This window comes from Onychomys torridus, chromosome 1 (genome assembly GCF_903995425.1).
Source record: "Onychomys torridus chromosome 1, mOncTor1.1, whole genome shotgun sequence".
Classification (NCBI taxonomy): domain Eukaryota; kingdom Metazoa; phylum Chordata; class Mammalia; order Rodentia; family Cricetidae; genus Onychomys; species Onychomys torridus.
Genome location: NC_050443.1, coordinates 99,887,621 through 99,908,112, shown reverse-complemented (window position 1 = coordinate 99,908,112; position 20,492 = coordinate 99,887,621). Strand labels below are relative to the sequence as shown.

Sequence of the window (20,492 nt, the reverse complement as noted above, 5' to 3'; positions counted from 1 at the left end):
TATCAGCCTGGATTGGGTATTAAGAGAGACCTCCAGAGGTCCCCAGAAGCAGAGACTGAATTACTTGGTATGCTTGAGAGCATTTATTTGTTTTGTGTGGTTTGTTTGGTTTGGTTTCTTGGGATAGTCTCACTATGTAGTCCAAACTGGTCTTGAACTCAGATCTCCCTGCCTTAGCCTTCCAAGTACCAAGATTGCGGGCATCTACCCTCCACCCCCATGACTGGTTTGAGGTTTTTTTTCTACCTGTCTGTGCAACCTAAAGAAATAGATTGGGTGGCACTGCAGAGCCCTTGGACAGATGCTTTGGGGATAACTTGGAAGTGTGCGATTCCCAAGCCAGAGCTGCCCCTGGCCTGCCTGAAAGCTCTTGGCTCCTAAGGCGTCATGCTTGCCCTTTTCATACCCCAGACATACGCCAGGACACCCCAGCTACCTACTGGGATAAAGGACAAATCTCCACTCGGTGTTTTTTCTCTTTATTTTCTAAACAAAGCATGCGCTCCCCCTGACAAGCCTTCCTACCTGATGCTCCCTCCCCATGATCTGTAGCAACCCCCACCCCCACCCCAACCTGGTCTTTTAACAGGATGCCAGTGCCGACTAGGGCAAGGTCACTGATTCTGGAGGACTGAGGTGGTGACACACACAGAGGGAAGTGGCCTACCATCAGGAGAGGGACTCCAGGGCTTTCTGGAACCTGTCTACTAGGCCATAGGGCAACACAGAGCAAAGACTGTGGGAAGTGTGGGCAGAAGCCAGGCAAGTTTAGAACTCCAGGATACTGGTACCAGCATCTTGATCGTCTGGACCCCTCAGCCTGGGGCTGACCAGTTACTGCTGGCTGCTCTAAAGGTACATGGGCTCTGGCATGGGCACTTGTGTTCCTGGCTCTTTGGATGAGGCCTAATAGAACAAGGCACTGGCAATGGTTGTAACTTCAGTTTCAAGTTCACCAGCTGCTGGGCGGGTGGGGCCTAAACCGCCTCAACTTCACTGTCTGACTCTATGGTGTCCAGCGGCTGCAGCCTCAGGGAGTCATAGTTAGGGGGTGGGGTGCCTGGAATGGGCAGAGTCTGCTGCTCAGGGTAGACCTCAGCATGGGGACTGTGGCTGGTTGTGTCAGGCTGGAAGCCAAAGTTGGTGTGGGCCTCCACCAGCTCAGCCACGGTGGGTGGCGGGCCAGTGTATGGTGCCTGTGGCCGCTTCCTGCGCAGGCCTTTGCAGGAGACCACCAGCTTGATGATGGTGATCCAAATGAAGTCGATAATGATCTCCCCAAACTCAATGAGGCACAGCACTGAGCCCCCCATCCAGAAGCCAAACTGGCCCCCCAAGTTAGAGAGCAGCCACACAATCTGTAGGAAACAGGGAAATGAAGGCTCAGGTCTGTTCAGGTTTAGGGGCCCTAATACCCACCTAGGGACTCGGGGATCCATGAGACAGGCACCCTCACACTTACATTGTTGGCTGGAGATTCCTCGATGGTGCGGTAGTTGAACTCTTGAAAGTAGATGTTGAGCTTGACAACACCCTTCCTACAGGAGGCAGCAAGGCAGGCTGGGACCATGGCCTGTGCTCCCTCCCAGGATGGGTGCACACATGTGTCCCATGGGAAGGGCACGTCAAGGCACCCTGCCCACCTCCAGCCTGAGTTGCTGTCAGGAGTGGGGAGACCCAAACCAGACCTGGAAGTACTGCCCCTCGCCACTTGTTCTGGGCCTCAGAGCCACAAAGGACATCTGTACCAGCACCTGTCCTGTGGACTCCTTTTTCATCCCCATGTCTGCCATTTTCCTAAAGGGTCTTCTGGCTTGAGAGGGTCCTAGGTCCTTCTGAAGCTCCTCTCTGGGCCTAGGGTAGCCCAGGCCATATGCCACACATCCAAGAAGTGTGGCTACCTCAAACAGGGTGGCCAGGGGCTGAGAGGGTGACAGAGGAGTGGTTCCCCATTTCATTGGGGATCCCTGAAAAGACTGGGCTGTCTCATTTCTCCAGGCCTTTCCCACACTCCACCTTCCCTCCATCCCTGTCCCTGGGTATCTTGGCCTCTCCTTGACTGGGAGCGCCTCCTACTTCTCAAATGTCACCTGTTCACAGACCTCCCTGTATCAGGTTCACTGAGGCTTCTCCCTGTTCCTAAAAGGATAGGGGGGCTCATGCAAGACACTCCTGGCTGGACACCCTTCATATATCTCAGCTCGAGGTTCCTGGGGGTGTAGACCTTGCCTTTCCTGCACTCAGAGTGTTTGTGTTGAATGGACAGAGACATGGATGGAGGGAAGGTGGGTGGGTGGATAGATGAGGAAAAAAACAGAAGGATGGGAGTTAGCGAGACAGCTCAGCATGTAACCTGCTTGCCACACAAGCCTGATGGCCTGAGTCAATCTCAGGAACCCACATAAGGATGGAAAGAGAAATGACCCCACATAGTTTTCTTCTGACCTTGACACGCACACCATGGCATGTGTGTGCTACACACATACACATCACACACAGGATAATTTTTTTAAGAATGGAGGATGTGGTGATGGAGAGGTGCTGACATGTGGAAAACCAGCCCTTCCGTTTCACACTGAGCCCTCAGCTGCCTTTCTTCCTCCTCTAGTCTTGCACTGGATTTTAACAGCAAAAGGAATTTGGGCAGCTGTTCCACGTGCAAACCCTGGCCTGGGTGCTGGTTCCTCCCTTTTCTGCCTTTGCTGGCCCTGGCCACATTCCATCCTCACCTGCTCACGGTGATGTTTGCACTCTGGTCCCGCTCCTGAGACAGGACATGGAAGATCCAATCCTAGAACCCAAGAAGGCAGCTGAAAGAAAGGGACATGCAATCGAGCACACACACACACACACACACACACACACACACACACACACACACAGCAGCCCCACACCTTCCAGAAGTCTGAGCCTTGAGTTGAGAGCAGAGGAACTCACAGATGCCTGGCTGTTCTCAGAGGGAACTCAGCTCTCTAGATGCCCAGTCCCCAGGCGGGTATTGTCTCAGCCTCGTGCCTGACTCTGGCCGCGGCACTTGCTGTTCTTTGTGCTCAGAATCCTCCCTGCCCTCCTGGGCCAGCTCTACCTCTGACCATGGCTCTCTTGCACCTCCATAGAGAGGCCTTCCCCGACCTGCCCTCCAAGCGCCTTCTCCTGCTGTCCACTCCCGGTGTTCTTCCCTCCCAGACGTGACTTCGAAATGATCTTTCTACATATGTGTCTCCCATTGACTGGGCTGTGGACTTGGGAAAGGGGAGACTGTGCTGTCCCTGGCCTAGTGCCTGGGAGAGTGTGGGTGGAGCGGGAAGAAGGGGAGACAGGGAGGAAGGGATGTAGAAGTGGAGGGAGGAGGAGAGGGAAAGAAAGATGGAGGGGAGAGAGGGGAAAGACTCTCTCTGAAGTCCCAGGCTTGTTCTCAACCCAAAGAGAGGAGAAGAGGAGCTTGGCTTTCTGCCACCTCACCTCAGAGGCCTCGGAAGGCCAGTCAGCCATGGAGATGGTCATCTTGTACTGGGTGTCACTGGAATAGAGAAGCCAGCCCTGTTGCTGTGCCCTGTGCCCACCTCACCAGCGCCGGCAGTCCCCTGTGTCACACTCACTTGCAGGACTCCTTGCACATGCTGAGGCAGGTCTCTCTCTGGGCCACACTCATCTGTAGGCTTAGGTAGCAGTAGGCTTCATGGGAGAGAGAGAGAGAGGCGGTCAGGAGCCAAGGGGGCTGCTCCCGGGGACCCTCACTACCCCAGAGAGCCTCTGCTCTCTTCCTATGTCACCTGAGGGGACTCAGTCCAAGGCCCCTGTCACTAAGATCATTGCCCCACACCCCACATGGGGTCCTGTCCCCAAACATCTTAGATGCAGCTCAGCAGCTCGGAGTGTCTTCTCCTTTGTCCCTCCTCATCCTTACCCAGAAGATGGCTTCTGGGGTCATGTCCAGAAGGATGAGCAACCAAAAAGGAACAAATAAATAAATGTATACTTTCCTCATTTGTATACTGTAATGGTGGTAGGACCCACATCCCTGGACTGACTCCAATCCCCCAGGGCCCTCAGTCTCAGCCTCCATCTGTGAAGGAACCCATTGAGGATTTGTCCTGTGATGCTGGCTTCCAAACCCCCCAAAGCCACCTTCACAACAGCAGATTCTTCAGTGTCCCCCTGCAGCCCAGTTCCCCTCACGTGTGGATGCACGTGCTGAGGATGGATGTATGGCTTTATGTGTACACACACACACACACAAACACTGGAAGCAAGGTACTGCAGTGACGCACTGTTCTGTGCATGAAGACACAGCCATACCTTTCCTATGTGCACCTGAAGATATACATACTGCATACTCTCCAGCAGCCCTATTCCATGACTCATGTGTGTGCAGGGATGTGCACAGCACACACATGCCTGGAGGGACAGTTCATCTCCTCACCTGTGTCTCAAGCATGTACTTCACAGACTCAAGAGGGGGGAAGGAAGGTTCTTTTGGAAAGGGGGCTGGGGAGGGGCCCCCATAGCGGTGGGTGGGGTCCCCTGGGGGGGGCTTCTCCTCACGGTTGTCAGTCTTCCTGTGCTGCACTCACCCCAGTCTGGGAAGTCTCTGTTGTTGCAGTATTTCTCCCCAGCAGGCAGTGGGTACAAGTAGTGGCCGCAGCTACAGTTGTGGACCATGTGGTCTTGGAAACAGGAGTGAAGACAAGCCTGGGGGAGCAGAACAGATCTCAGGCATGGTGGGATGGTCCCACTCCAGTACCAGAAAGAGGGACCCCAGAGAAGCTGCTGCCAGGGGACTAGGGGCTACTGGGGACCCCGAGGTGTGGTCTTCTGGCTGAGAACCTGTGGTGATCAGGCAGAGCTGCAGGCCCTGCAGTCAGGCCACAGCTATTCTTTCACATTGGACCCCACGGCAGCTGCTTGGGCCCTGCACAGGGACTCAGGCCACATCCCAGCAGCTCCCCTCCCCCTGTCTCTCCACCCAAAGCTGGGTCCTGTGGATGGTATGAGCAGGGGTGAGCGAACTGCCTCAAAGAAGCTAGTAACAGCTCCTCCAGTGAGTGCCAGCCCCCTCCTGAGCTCTGTGCACAGACCCAGAAAGACTGCAGGCAAGCTGCCTCAGATCTGCTTTCTTATGCGGGGTGGGGGTGAGGTGGGGGTGGGAGGTGGGATCCCCAAGGGAGGCAGAGGGGTGATCTTTAATGAATCAGAGCTGAGGGGTGGGTGGGTGGAGTAGAGGGGCCACAAGAGTCTCCAGCCCTGAGCGCTGGATGTAGTGAGGAAGTTTTCAAGGCCCCAGTGTCCATGATGTTTAGGTCATTCTGACCTGGTTCCAGTCTACTCGCAGACCAGCTAGCTATATGTCCTGAAGCAAATGATGAACTTGTGAGCCTCAGTTTACTCATGGAGAAACAGGATACTAGTCATACCTGCCTTCCAAGGTTGGAGGACTCAACACAGCATCAGCGCTTGGTAAGCAGTTAGTACGCCCGCTCCTTCCCTCCTGTGCATGTCCTAAGTGTTGACTACTGTGGCCTCCTACCTCCAACCCATGCCCACTCCTCATGCCTCTGCCCACTCCCTCCTTCCCTGCCCCCTCTCCTTCAGACCAATGCATCTGTCCTCTCCCAGAGGGAGGCTGAGATTCCCACTGGCAGGGTCAAGAGGAGACAGCAGGGGTCAGAGGAGGTGCCGAGTTACAGTGCCTCACACAGAACTCAGTCCCTCATCTGGAAAAGAGGTGTCATCCCCACCCTGTGCCTGAGCTGGAGTAGCCCACGCAGCTCCTGGTAGGAAGTGGACAGTAGACAGAACTTCCGGCAGGGTCTAGATTTCTGCTCTTGCCCTGAAAGGAGCAGGCACTGGTTTCCAGGGAATGTAGCTAGTCCTCCTTATCCATGCTTCCTGGCTCCCCCTGCTGCTCTGTCAGCCTGTCCATTCCTCTGGAAGCTCCCAAGGTGTCCAGAGTTCTCCAGAGCAGACAGAAGTCCCTCAGACAGGAAGCGGCCAAGCCAGCCCATGTTGGGGTGTGTAATGCCAAATTCAGGGCTCCCAAACATGGAGGCAAGCACTCTCTGCTTGCCTTTGTTCCCTCATCTCCTCAGGCAGGCTGGGCTGGGAGGAAAAGTCAGCAAGCTGTCCATTTGGTCCCTTAGGCAAGAATTGTTCTCTCCTCCTGCAGAGGGAAGGTTCTAGACTGACCTTGGAGATCAGAACAAGAGGAAAGCTCCCAGCCACAGCAAGGAAGCTTGAGGACAGGTACCAAAGAGGGACTTTCTCAGATTAATTGGTGAGCGTTCCGTTCAGGGTCTGTAGAACCCAGTTTTCCTCATTCCTGTGCAAGAGCTGAAAAAAGTCATGTGCATCATAGGGGTGCATGATAGGGATGCATTATAGGGGTGCCTCGAGGATGGCACATGGCCAACCTGCTGCAGTTAATACATCCATAAGTGCTGCTGCTGCTGCTGACATTTTGATATCACAGAGGGATGAGAGTTCCATCCCGGGTGTTCCCCCAGGGACACCTGCCAAGGGGATATAAGAGTGGCTAGCCCTGGACCTTGGGTGAGAACCCAGAACCCTGGTCTTCGCAGCACCATGGTTTCCTGTGCTACTTACAAAGATCCAGCCAGGTCTGCCTGGTGCTGCATGCCTGTAATCCCACTACTGAAAAGGCTGAGGAAGGGTGTGTGTGTGTGATTTTCAGGCCACCCTGGGCTACATAGGGTAACCCTATCTCAGATAAGTAAGTAAATAAGAAATAAAAGATTTGGCAGAGCCAGCCCGGCTCTCGCAGAGAGCTGAGGTAAAGGGGATAGGACCCCCACGGTCACCAGTTCTGTGGAGCCTTCTCACCTGGATGGAATACGTGGTGTTGTAGTCACTGTAGAGGTTCTGAATGGCGACATCGGAACCATTCATGGTGCAAGGACTGTAGGGCTCCCCCTTGCGCTGCAGCTTGTCCTGTGGAGAGAGGTGGCTCATGGAGACCCCTGGTAGCTTCTTCTGTGTATATATCCCCCCCCCCAACCCTGGCACAGCAAATGGGATACTGCAAAGGGATGGGGAGTTGGAGGTCCCAGAAGGTGCCAGAGGGGACGCCAGAGGGCTCAGTGTGTCTAGGGTTGGCCCTGAGGCAAAGGTGTGCCAGGGTCGTGAATGCTACTTTCAGGATGTGGGAGGACATCCCCTCAGCCCTCTCCACTCAGGCTGCCTGGGGCCCCCGGCTGTACCACCAGCACACCGATGGACGTCTCGGTTCCTGCCATAGCGTAGATGCCCTCTTCTCTGATGAAGGGGTACGTCCTCTGCTCATGCAGCATCAGCCTGGCCCCTGCTGTGGATGCAAGGAAGGGGACATAGTCCTCCTGGCCGATGTCCAGGGTCAACTTGAGACCTATGAGGGAAAGATAGCGAGGGCGGTTGAGCTTGGACATCTTCCAGATGGAAGGGAGACCCGCCACCCAAGTGTTCAAGCCTCATTCAGCCAAGGGGCCCAGAATCTCCTCCTGGGCTCCTGGGCCCCACCTGTAGTCTGCACAGCACGCCCTGCCCACCCACGGTGCCCAGCCCATTCCATCCCACACAGCACGTGACCTCATTCTCCCCATTCAGTCCTTTCCTGTTCCGCCTCTGAAGACGCTTTTCCCTCGCTCTGGAATGCCGTTCCCCGCCCTCTCCTTTCTTCTGGAACATTCCACTCTTTCTCCAGGCTGCAGTCAGTATCACTTCCTCCAGCAGCTTTCCTGTTTGTTCGAAGTCATTCTGCCCTCTCCTAGCTCTGGAACGTCCCTTCCCAAGCCCCGCCTCACGCCTGTTCTCAGTCTGGTCCCAGCTGGGCTGCCTGCTGCGAAGGCGAAGGCTTGCTCCCAGCCCGACTTTGGGGCACTGGGGTGACCATCCTTGCCTGAGACAACCGGAGCCACCACTGCTCACTTAGCACTTGCTACATATTGTGTGCTAGCGAGGTGCTCATTTAAGATAGGATCTGGCTATGTAGCCCAGGCTGGCCTCAAACTGGTGATCTTCCCGTCTCAGCCTCTTGATTGCTGAGATCACAGGCTTGTGCCATGTTGCCTGGCTCTAAGATGCTTTACTACAAAACATCCGATTGGATGCTCACAAAAATCCTATGAGGTACACTAATTATCTCCATTTTACAGGTAAGCAAACTGATGCACAAAGAAATAAAGGGACCTCTCTAAGGTCACACTGGGAGGAAGTGCATTTTATGGGTTCTAACCAGGCTCATTGGCTACTTATTGTAATTATGTGTCTCTCAAGTGAGTAGTCCAGGAGTCTGTTGACTGTTTTCACTAACAAGGGATGGGTTAAGGTAGTCAGCTCTGTGGCCTCCTCTCAGCCAGAGACTCTGATGGCCAAGGAAGGCCATTTTGCCTTTTCATAGTTAGCAGTGTCACAGCCTGACACTGTAGGCAGTTCCCCCAAATGTGGGTGTTCGGATGTTTGTCAAAGCCTCTCCAAGGAGCTGAGGCTGATCTTAAACTTGTGATCACTTCAGCCCAGGGTTGGATTTAAAGGTGTATACCACAACAGCCAGCATTCATCAGCCTTCCTCTAGAGGACCGGGCAGTGGAATGGGGATCTGCCAACAGCCATACTCCCCCTGCTCTCCACTCTTTGCTCTTTCCTGCTGTTGGGCTCCTCTGTCCTGTCAGCATCTTGGATCAATTGTGTAGAAACTTATCAGCATGCACTGAACATGCTCAACAGGCCTGATTTCCTGAACAGATGAGGTGACATCTTAACACAAAGATGCAGTGACTCAGGAGCTGAATATTGTTGTGGTCCATTCCAAGCTACCATGTACTACACTCTTAAAAAAGAAACCGAGGCCTTCAGAACCTATTATAGCCACGAGCTCTGTGGTTTTTGAAACATCATGGTATTCAAACAACAAAATGGAAATACTAGCCTAGGCCCCAGCCTCACCCTAACACTGACGTTAACCTAACTCCAGCTTTAACCTAACCATAACCTTATCCTAATCATAACCCTAACCCTAATATAACCATAACCCTAACACTCACAGTAACCCTAACCTAACCCCTAACACTAACCCTAATCTTAACCCTAACCTTATGCTAACCCTAACCCTAACCCTTACCCTTGGCAGACCGCCCCCCCCCCAGCCCTGGTCTGCCAAAGAAGAGAGTGGGCCGTTGTTACCTTTCAAACACTCCAGAGAGGCAGCGTCTCTTGGTGTCTCCTTGCAAACCAAAACTCACCGAATTCAGTCCCAGGGTTGGCAGACGGAAGTGCCTTCTCTGTCATGCCCCAGTTGAAGATGTAGCAGTTGCCATAATCAGGGTAGAAGATAGGTGTGAAGTTCCTGGAATAAACGGGGTAGGTAGTTGGGCGGGAAGCTTCCCCTGGGCAGAGGGCTCCCCCAGGGGTGCTGGCCTGCTCTGCTGAAGAAGGGAGTGGGGCCACTGCTGCCGCCAAGGGCCTTTCAAACACTTCAGAGAGGGAGGTGGAGGGAGAGGCTAAGTCTAGCTCTTCCCTTCCAGTCTGCCCCCTGTGGAAGCCAGCAGGGGACTCCTGGGAGGCTCTGAGGGGGAAGGGAAGGAGTCTTTCCTGGCTGGGGCTGGTTTCACCTTTAAGGCTTGTGAAGAAGTGTTCTCAGATGCTTTCCCCAGTCACTACACCGTCAAGAGGATGTGGCCTTGTCCTGACCCTTTCTGCTTTTGCCTTTGAGACTGTTTCACTGTGCGGCCCAGGCTGGCCTGGAGATGGGGATCCTGGCTCGCCTCTCCATTGCTGGGGTTCTAGGTGTGTGCTACTCTGCCTGGCTTTGTGATGGCTTCTTGTATCTCTCCAAAGGTAAGAGCTCCCAAAACGATGCTGTTGCCGTGTTCAAAACAATCAGCAAAATCTCCCAATGCTATTAATTAAATATGCAGTTCCAGTTTCCACTTGTCTCACAAATATTTGTTTTGACAAGTTGTTTATTTAAATCAAAACCCAAGTAATTTTAATGGGTGGTTTAATTGTAATTGGTTAATAAGCCCTGTTAATCTCTTTTGACTGTGTCTCTTGGGCTGATGAAAAAAGCCCACACCACGCAAGCCTGACAACCTGAGATTAATTCCCAGGAAAGAAAACCAAGTGCCAAGAGTTGTCCTCTGACCCCCACAGATGCACCATGGCACTCGCGCACACATGTGTGCACACACACACATACTAACAAAATCAAATGAATAGTTTCAGTTTGATCCAGTAATAATCGCAGATGGGTAACCTTGTCCAAAAATGAGATCACACAGGACAGAGACTCTACTGTTAGCAAGAACTGGAGTCTGGAGGACTCATTAACAATAGCACAGACAGTCATCAAAAATGCAGACAGTGGGGAACTTGATGGTATTAGTAACTCAGTTCCTTCAGTAAATAAATTGTGCAACAGAAAAGGAAATCACCTATAGAGGAACAGAAACTCAAAATGCACAGTGTGTGAGATCAAACTCTGTACACTCACCTCATGTGTGCAAGCTGAAAAGTGGATTTCAAAGACAGGGGAAGGAGTAATAGCAGTTGCTAAAGGCTGGGGTTGGGCACAGAGCAAGAGTGGGTACCGAGTCCCCAGCAGCTGGGAAGTGCAAGGTGGGATGAGTTAAGCAAAATCATCCCTTCACAAGAGGGAGGGGTGCTGTGGCAGCTCAAGACAAAGTCTTACATGTTTTACATAAAGCTAGCAAAGAGGGCTGGTGTGGTGACCCATGCTTCTCCACCAACCACTCAGGAGGCCGAGGAAGGAGAATCTTGAGTTTGAGATCAGCCTGGGCTATGTAGTGAGGCCTTGTTTTGAAAAACAAACAAATAGAAAAACCAGTCTAATAACAAAAACTGAAAGTGAGATTTCTCTGTGAAGGAAGGGTAAGTATTTTGGAAGGTGGTGATGCCTTGATTTGGTCACTGTGTGTAGTAGAATCAGGGTATGGTCATACTGTCCCCACATAGTCAGTACATGTGGATACATATAAGTATACACAGCATGTATGTATATACAATCCTATCCATTTTAAAAAAGGATTATTTGATTAAAAAGCAAATCACAAGCTCAGTAGAGTGGTGCATGCCTGCAATCCTAGCACAGGGTTGAACTGTTCCTCCACCTCTGCTCTGTGATGTGGATGTGCTTGTGGCCATCAGAAATAATGTTGAAAGTATTTCTCAAAGGATGGTATGATGGTTCATCCAGTAAGTGTACTTGCTGAGAAGCCTGACCTCCAGAGTTCAATCCCCAGGGCACACACTGGAGGGAGGGAGAACTGGCTCCCACAAGTTGTTCTCTGACCTTCAAATGAGGGCTGTGGCATGTGACTCCCATGAAAGAAAGAATGAATGAATGAGTGAGTGAGTGAGTGAATGAATGAATGAATAAGTACATGGTTTAAAAGTATTCTTCACAATAAAACCAAAAAGAATCCCCAAGCAAATATCTGTGTATCTATTCTATTCTTTTTATTTTATCAAAAACAAGAAGGAATAGGGTAAGTCCACCAAATGTGTGAAATTTAAATATCAACCAATGTTCCAAATCTCCACAGCCAGCCCTACCTATTTGAGTATACATCATCTCCCTTGATCCTCAGGATAACCAAGCGTTATTCTCCCTGTTCTCATAAGGAAGTCCCGTGTTCAGTCTCCTGTCTCAGTCTCTGAGCTCTGAGTAGAATGAGATGGCCCACCACAGAAACAGAAATCCTACCTCGGCGCTATCCCTGGCTTTCTCTGCCACCATCAGATGGGGCTTGTCCTGCTCAACCTCTGGGCTTTGGTTTTCTGAAACAGTATAAGGAGGATGAGTAATAACTGGCTTTCCTTGGCACTACAAACATTTCTAGAGGTGGGCACTGGGCTGGAGCAGCCAGGGAAACAGGATGGGGCTGTCCTAGCTTGTCCAATTCTACCTAAAGCCCAGTCTTTGGTCCAGGCTCCCCAGGACTCCTGTTCCCTAATGGCCATCTCATGTTAGAATCCCTGCAGAAGTCCTGTTCCCACCTTTCTCCCTCAGTCTTGCCGTGCAGCATCAGGACCACTGTCCCTGTTACCTTAGCCCCTTCCCCCTTATCCACTACACTTCAGCAACACTCCAGATGTTTGCAAACACTCCAGATGTTTGCAAACAGCACACATGCTATTCCCTGCATCTAGAACATTATCTAACCAGCCCATCCATCAAATAGTTACTTTCTTCATTTCCTTCAGTTTCATCTCCGAGACTCCTGAGTCTTCCCGCCCCCCTTGCAAAGTGATAGAACTTAGCTGACTATGACAAGGTGTTAGGAACAGACCCCCCCCCCCCCACACACACACACATTTCCACCTCTTCATTACCTTCGATTCAGCACAAGACTGGGAAACCACCCTGATTTAATCGCTTATCTATCTGCTGCTTCTGCAGTGGGCCCTGGGTCTAAGGAGAGCCATGACCTTGGATCTGTAGGATGATAGCCCAGAGGTCACTGGCTCAGAGTAGTCTGCCTTGAACCTACTTCTGGCTTTGTCCTTTCCTAGCCCAGGGTCCCTTACTGTCACTGATCTTCATTTTCACCATCTATTCATATGTCCCAGGGACAATTGCAGCAGCTACTACCTTCCAGGACGGAGCTGAGGGAGAGATGCCTGGCATACTGTGACATTCAAAGTACCTTGGCTGGTACTGTCCACACCTCTGTTTCCAGAGCCTGGAACACAATGCAGCAGTACACAGACACTTGGTTAAATATTTGCTGAATAAACTGTAAATGTGATAAGGACATTGGGAGAGATAAACCGGGGTTAGAGGTGGGTCAGGGAAGGTGTCTCGGCCAAGGTGGGGCCTGAGGAGACTCAAAGGCTGAGGAAGAGGTGGTGGAGTCTCCTAGATGGGAAAGTGAAAAGTATGTCCTGATGGAGGCATGGCATCAGCAAAGGCTTGGTGGAAGACAGGCGCTCTGAGCAGGTACCACATAGTCTCTACACTGTGTGGGTCAGAGCTGAGACCACAGGCAGAGAACAGAGCAAACAGGTTGCAGCCAGGCCCTGCTCTGAAGGGAGAGGCCTCGTCCCAGGCTGTGAGGACATAGTGTTCCCAAGTGACTGTCTTGGGCAGATGCAGCCCAGAAGGGAGCAGGAGGTTGCCAGGGTGAGGCCAGTCGCCTCCTGAAGACTGAACTCTGGGTCGTCATCTCTGCCAACTTTGTTGGTAATGCCTGTCACCTAGAGAGACTATGCACAGATTTAGTAACCTCTAGCTCCAGAGCAAGGGTTCCCTCTATAAACGTTTTCTGGGACAGAGGCCATGAATACAGAGGCCAGCAAGCAAGTCTTAAGAAATGCCTGGGAGATAGACAGGGACACTCATGGTCACTTGTGGTGCCAGATACTCTGGAGACTTGAACTTAGGACCAGACTGGACAACATATCTAGAAGAGGAGAGGGAAGGGAATGGGGGCAGAAACAGGAAAGATGGCTTCGTTGAGAAAGTGTTAGCTGTCAAAGCATGGGGACCCGAGTTTAGATTCATAACATCCACAAATTTACTTGCCCACTCCCCCACGTCATGTGACCACTTGCTTACTCCATCAAATCATGTGACTCACTTCCCAAGAAAGAAAGATGATGTCATGTGTGCTATAACCTGGCCACCATGCTCTACCAGCTGTGATTCCTTACAGGTGTTAGGTGGCCTCTGAGACTGGCTTCTCTGAGTCCATCACCCCTGCTAAGATCAAACAGGACAGGTCCACCCACATCAAGGGCTTCTCATGAGACATCCAAACAGTCCTCTGAAACATTCAAGGTCACCCCCAACAAAGAAGTCTGAGAAATGGTCCTAACCAAAGAGGCTCCATGTTCAATGCTGCCTGACCTGCTAAAATCCTTGATGGGAAAATGTCGTGTGGGAAAATGGATGAAATCAGAACAAAGCATGTTGTTTCCTTCCTAGAGAAGCAAGTTTGCATTCTTTGCCGTTTGCATTTGTGGTGCTGGGGGTCTGACCCAGGACCCTTACACGCTAGATGAGTGCTCTGCCCCTGACCTATATCACACCCATTTTCTTAGTTTTGATAGATTACAATTGAGAGGCAGGATGTTAAGGAAAGAGATCACTGGCCAAGGGATCAAAGAGAGTCCTATATGCTGGTTTTGGCAGTGTGTGTGTGTGTGTGTGTGTATGTGGTTTATATGTGTGTTGTGTGTATGGTGTATGTGTGTACGTGCATATATGTGTGTGTTGTATATGTGTGCATACGTGTGTGTGGTTTATATGTGTGTGCATGTGGTTTGTGTGGTGTATATATATGTGTGTGTGTGTGTGTGTGTGTGTGTGTGTGTGTATGTTGTATGTGTGTGCACTCTTGGTCATGGGGAGAGGCCAGAGGATGATGTTGGGTGTGCTCCTCCGTCACTCTCTATCACGTTCTACCTTATTCCCTTGATATAGTGTCTCACTAAACCTGGAGTTGGGCTGTCAGCTAGCAAACCCCAGTGATCTTCCTGTCTCTGTTCCTAGTGCTGGGGCTACAAGAATGTGCAGCCACACTCAGCTTTTTTACATGGGTTCCAGGGATTCAAACTCAGGTCCTTTCGCTTGCATGGGAAGTGACGTTATCCTCTGAGCCATCTCCTCATTCCACTGTCTTTGCCACTTTTCAACAAATAGGAAAGAATTCCGTAATCAGCTGATTTTTTAAAACTTGGGTACCAGGCATAGTTCTAAGCTCCTTAACATAGGCCAACTCATTCAATCCTTCCAGGAGCTCTATGAGGTCACTCACCCCCTTTTTTAGATAAGGAAACAGAGGCATGGAGAAACTAAGTAACTTTCTGACCCTCCATTTGTGGTAGAATCACTGCCAAGATGCAGATATTTCTTGTAAAGACCCTTGTAAGGTGTGAGTAAAGTCCTGAGTCAACGTGTATTGTTGACATGGACACGGCCATGTCAAATACCCCAGTGCTTCAGACCTATGGGAGTGGCAAGCCTTCCCTGGGTGAGGCCCAGATGGACAAAAAGACTTCCTCAGGTCTGAGTGCAAATATTGACGGCGTGCAGAAAATGTCCACCATAACTCTCTCCCCTGAAGAGCAGGCCTGAAGACTTCTCCCCAACAGAGACTGCTCCTACCAAGATCAGCTAAGCTTGTCTCTGCCATCCGGCTGTATGTCATAAGCCAGGCCTCTCCATTTATCTGTACGTAATAATCCCACCTCCCCGTTCAGCTGTACATACTGAAGATGCTGAGCTTCCAGAGTGCCGCGGCTTCTTCCTTCAGTTAGGGCAGTCCTTGAAGCCATGCTAGATCATGGCAGACCCTCACAGGAAAGATGACACTGGGCACTGAGCCTTGGGACACTAAAGTGAAAGCTAAGGCCAGGATTCAGGATAAGGAATGGATGGCAGCTGCATTTTGTTTGACTACAGCATTCAAAAGGAGTCCACCCTTCATCTTGTGTTGAGACCTAGAGGTGGGGCTAAGAAAAAGAAGCACAAGCTTAAGAGAAACAAGGTTAGGCTGGCTGTTCTGAACACTATTCAGTGACAGTGGCAGCATTAGTCACCTTGGTCGAGATAACCGTGGTGCTTTCACAGACAGCCACTTGGCAAATGTTGTCTGACTGACAACTGCATATGAATTAATAAAAGGATAGGAGCTGGTGTGAGAGAGAGACAGACAGAGAGAAAGAAGATAAGTGTGGGGTGTGTATGTGTCTGAACACACAAAGTGCTGGCTGCTGTTCAAATCCAGGCAGCTTGAAAGCTTGGTGGAGCTGAGATGCATGCTCTTAACACTGAATCTTCCCTTTGAGGGAGCATTCATGTGACCAAGACAGAGGACAGACCCAGAGAGTAAGGAGGCAAGGGCTAGGCATGCCGGGAGCCCAGGATGGTGGAAGGCAAGGGCACAGTCCCACTCAGTTTCTGCTCAGAGAGCTGGTGGCCAGCAGCTGTGGGAGTAAGGGACAGCCCAGACGCAAGTTGGCTATGGTTTCATGACAAGGTGGCTGGGTGGCCCCTTTTGCTCAGAGGCTTGGCTTAGGAGATTTGAAAGGAGTGGGTAGGGAGGGTGAAGACAGACACCTTTGTTTTCCTTCTTTCCTATTCTTGCCCTTTCCCATCCCTGCCCTCCTACCCCCACCCCATCTCTCTCTTTATTTCCAGGGTCTCACGAAGCACAGCCTTGAATTCTTGCTCCACCTGTCTCTCTGCTGGGACTACAGGCATCTGCCACTGATGCTTGTCTGTTTGAGCTCCATCTTCTATGCCTAACAGAAGCCTCTGGCTCTGCCACTCACCAATGGTGTGACTTAATCTCTCTGGGGGAAATGGGGAAAATTAGTACCCTTCATGGGCTTGTTGCCAGGGTGAATTATAATTTCATATATGAGAAGTGCTCAGAATAAAGTTTGGCCCATAAAAGGTCCAGTAAACATTGCATCACGACTGAATTTGAATTCCTTGTCAAATGTGGGTTTAGTAATAGGAGTAACTAGTTGAAATCCAACCTGCCTCAAGGCAGGCCTGTCCTATCAGTGGGGTACCATCTTATGGTTATTACACCCATGAGGATTGCCATTTTTCTGATTTGCATTATGGGACATTGGTGCTATCTTGCATGATTTGTGTGTGTGTGTGTGTGTGTGTGTGTGTGTGTGTGTGTGTGTGTGTGCTTGTGGTGTGGTATGTGTGTATGTGTGGTGTGTGTGATGTGTGTGTGTGTGTGCGCGTTTGTGGTGTGGTATGTGTGTATGTGTGGTGTGTGTGGTGTGTGTGGTGTGTGTGTGTGTGTGTGTGTGTGTGTGTGTGTGTGTGTGTAGCCAAGGAATTCTTGGTCCTCCTGTCTCTGTCTCCTGAGGGCCAAGACCACAGGCTTGTACCATCTCATTTGGTTTGATTGGCAACTCCTTGATCCCATGTGCAAAGTGCCTGCCCAGTACTCCTGTGCACAGAGGGAGACAGAGGGTCTGCAGCTCTCAGCCTGTTCTTCACTGAGCCTGTGGAAGGTTCAGGGCCAAGGCTACAGTTCCTGGGAAGATGAACCTGCAAGCATGTCACATGCCCAAGCATGAGACTTAGGAAGGAGCCCCTGTGTAGCAGCAGAATTGAGAACCTAAGTGTGAGAGCGCAGAGCAGGAAGGCATAAGTCTCCATGTCCAGGTGAAGGCGATGGGATTCTGTGGATAAGCTGGAAGGCAGCCCAGACTTTCTGGGTTGCTGCCACTCTGTCATTCTGTCACCCACCAGGAAGGGGCATTACAGGGAAGAGGAAGACCTTGAGCCCTCATAAGCCTTGCTCTGCGTGCTGGTGTGGACCTGGTGGGTGAAATGATTGTCCCATTTTAGAGGAAAGAAAGCAAAAGCCAGACAATGCCAGGTGCCCACCCACACATGCCATCAGGTAGTTGCACCATCCCCTAGCTGTTGGGAGTTGCAGGCTAATGACCCAAGGCTGCCCCCATTCCTGGGGTGGCCAACAGCCAAGCCTGGCTGATGGGGACATTATAAAAGGCTGGCCCATCTATCCAGGGAGGACAGCTCTGTGTTTTTATTCCTACACCACAGCAGATCGTCCCATGAATCAGGCCAAGCCTAGGCTTCACCCACAGCCATCACATCCTTGCCCATCCTTGTCTTCCTTCCGCACCTGCCTTCCTTGATGACGTCCCCCAAAGTGATTCCCTCCAGTGTCATGAGCCTGTCTCAGACGGGCCTCCAGCAAGCTGCAACGAGACCCCGAGGCGCAGACCGGCCTGTATGCTGTAGACAGCTACTCTAGAGCCGGGTGGGTCTGAACCCTAGCAGGCCAGGCTCCTCGCCTGTTCTCTCTGTCAGAGCAGGGCACAGGGGTTACTCTCACCGATGGCTGCAGGGCTCTGTCCCGAACAGGCAGGCTAGGATTATGCGATCAGGGGAGTAGCCCATGCGCACCAGGTCCTCTCGAGGCACTTGTGAGAAGATGTTGGTGGCCTGCAGGATATACCACTCAGTCACGGCCTGGGTAGCACTGGTGAAGTTCCGGAAGGCACACACAGTCCCGTTGACGCTGCACTGTGGAAGGGAAGAGAGGTTCCTACAGACACAAAGGCCATTGCTCTGGGGAACCCAGGAGGGGAGGGCAGCACCATACCAACTGCCCTGTGGCTTTGCCCTGGTGGTGGGAAATGTGTTAGAATCCTAACTCATTCATGCTTAGGGGCCATCACTTCAAGCAACTCCAGGCTAGTCATACACAGCCCCCGACTGGTACTCTCAGGCATGAACACAGGACACATGCACAGGTACATAGCACATGCAGAGACACAAAAGAACACATTCAGACACACATGGGTAAACACACATACACATCCAAACACACATGGGTACAAACACATATGGGCACGTAAACACACACACTCAGATGCACAAACACACACAAATACACACATTCAGATACACAAACACACTTGGATACATACACATACACACAGACGCACTCAAATACATGTGAGTACACACACAGAGACACACAAACAAACATGGTCACACACAGAGACACTCTTAGACACTCAGACACACAGGCACACTCAGACATACAGGGACACACGGGGCACACACAGGGACACACACACAGGGTCACACATGGACACAGAGCTCACCCTAAGAGCTTGGGCTGAATTTTTAGCTAGGTAACCCTAGTGTGGCATCTGCTCCCAAGCTCCAGGCCATTTGCTGGTTTGAGTGGGGGCTTTGGAGGCCGCGACCGTGTGCCAGTGCAAGGCAGACACAGTTGCCCCTCTGGAGGCTGTCAGGGCTGACCCTCGGAGTAACCAGGGGAGCTGTTGACAGTGCAGGCCTCTGGGCCCTGAACTGCATCCTTGCGCTCTCCAGAGATGAGGCCTGGATCATGGTCTGGCTTGTGACAGAGCTCTGGGAGATCCCAGATGAACCTTTCTCCCACTGGAGCTACAGGAGCCAGCGGCACCTCAGCCTGTGTGGCAGCGGTTTCTAGGCCTCTGATGGCTTCCTCCATACTCAAGTCCTTGTGAAACCACTGCCAGCTCCCAAGCACGTGATCCAGGACTGGCCAATCACTGTAGCCCACTGTGATAATTTTAGGGGTGTGATGTGACCAGGAGAGTTAGCCCAAGGCGTTTGACTGCTTTATTGAGAAAGAGAAACGGTGGGGAGAGATGGCTGAGATGTCAGCGGGAGAAGGCAAGGCCTGGGCTGAGATGGAGGGTGATGAGTCTTCATGAAAGCATCTGAGTGCCTGAACCCAGATGGATTCTGGATAGCTTTGTTACAGGTGCCAGGGGCTCCCTGCCATGCTAAACTAGTGTGAACTGGGTCACTCCCCTCCAAGGGTCTCACCAACACACCAGCCATTTCTACTTTTAAAGAAGTGCTCGCAAGGCGCAGGGAATCAGCCAGCCCGTAAAGTGCTTGTAGCCCTACCAGGGAAACCTGAGTCAGATCCTCAGAACTCACAAAAAACCCAGGTGAGGGCTGGAGAGCGGGCTCAGAGGTTAAGAGCACTTGTTCTTCCAGAGGACCCAGGTTTGAGTCCCAGAACCATATGGTGGCTCACAACCATCTATACCTCCAGTTCCAGGAGATCCAATGCCCTCTTCAGACCTCCAGGCACATACATAGCGCATAGACAGACACACAAGCAAAACACTCATACACATAAGATAAAATAAGTTGAAAAATAATAAAAAATATGGTGAAATGGTGTTTGTAATCTCAGAACTGGGGAGGTGGAGACAGGTAGATTCCTCAGGCTTGCTGGTCAGTCAGCCTTGCCTAAGGAGAAATGACATCTGGGGTTGTCCTCTGACCCACCCCCAACAGGTACACGTGCAAATATACCCACACACTTCCTCAACCCTTTGCAGATGTACAAAACAGGCACTGGGTCCTCTCAGCAAACCTAGATTATTAGTGAAAATAGATTGTCACCAGTCTCTCTGGATGGCCATGGCCTGTGCTTGGGGAACTTACCAGCCTCATGGCTACCTTGCACCCCTGGGCCTTGCAGGCGCTTCCTGGACTGCTGCCATTGTGACTGTCCCCAAACAGGTCGAGGACCACTGTGCGGTTAGGGTTCCGTTCATCAATAAGGACCAGGGGTGTGTGGTTCCAGATGGCAAAGTTCAGGGTTCTGGTGGTGTTGGTGTGACTGGGCTCAGGAGCCAGAATCTTGTCCAAGACAGTCTCCATCAGTTCATCGAGGTCCTTCAGCAAGTGCTTGACCTTGGAGTACCTAAGTGGGGAGAGGTCAGGGCAGGTGGGCAAGGGGCTACTGCAGAAAGAGCATGCAGAGCCTGGGGTCATCTTGTGACCCAATATATAATAACTTGCCACCAAAGCAGGGCCTGGTGATGCACACCTATAATCCCAGTTATTCTGGAGACTGAGGCAGAAGGAGTATAAATTTAAGCCCAACCTGGGCAAGGCAGTGAGATCCTGCCTCGTTCTTTATTTCTCTCTCTCTCTCTCTCTTGTGAAGCTGAGG

The 20,492-nt window shown here is 51.4% G+C and overlaps 1 protein-coding gene across 3 annotated transcripts in view; it reads right to left on the bottom strand.

Annotated features, from left to right (window-relative positions):
* Positions 1–419: 419 nt before the first annotated feature.
* The window catches only part of Scnn1b (sodium channel epithelial 1 subunit beta), a 61,801-nt gene continuing 41,728 nt past the window's right edge, over positions 420–20,492 (bottom strand). For 2 of the 3 annotated variants that reach the window (XM_036167391.1, XM_036167402.1), the window contains exons 3-13: positions 19,979–20,240; positions 17,853–18,043; positions 9,234–9,337; positions 7,218–7,381; positions 6,841–6,948; positions 4,575–4,692; positions 3,600–3,675; positions 3,463–3,520; positions 2,730–2,791; positions 1,463–1,538; positions 420–1,358 (exon numbers count right to left, since the gene is read on the bottom strand). In XM_036167391.1, the coding sequence (XP_036023284.1) occupies positions 978–1,358; positions 1,463–1,538; positions 2,730–2,791; positions 3,463–3,520; positions 3,600–3,675; positions 4,575–4,692; positions 6,841–6,948; positions 7,218–7,381; positions 9,234–9,337; positions 17,853–18,043; positions 19,979–20,240 (1,600 nt within the window). In that variant the 3' untranslated portion in view covers positions 420–977. Of the gene's footprint in view, positions 1,359–1,462; positions 1,689–2,729; positions 2,792–3,462; positions 3,521–3,599; positions 3,676–4,574; positions 4,693–6,840; positions 6,949–7,217; positions 7,382–9,233; positions 9,338–17,852; positions 18,044–19,978; positions 20,241–20,492 lie in introns of all 3 variants that reach the window. The other variant, XM_036167381.1, reaches the window with a different exon arrangement.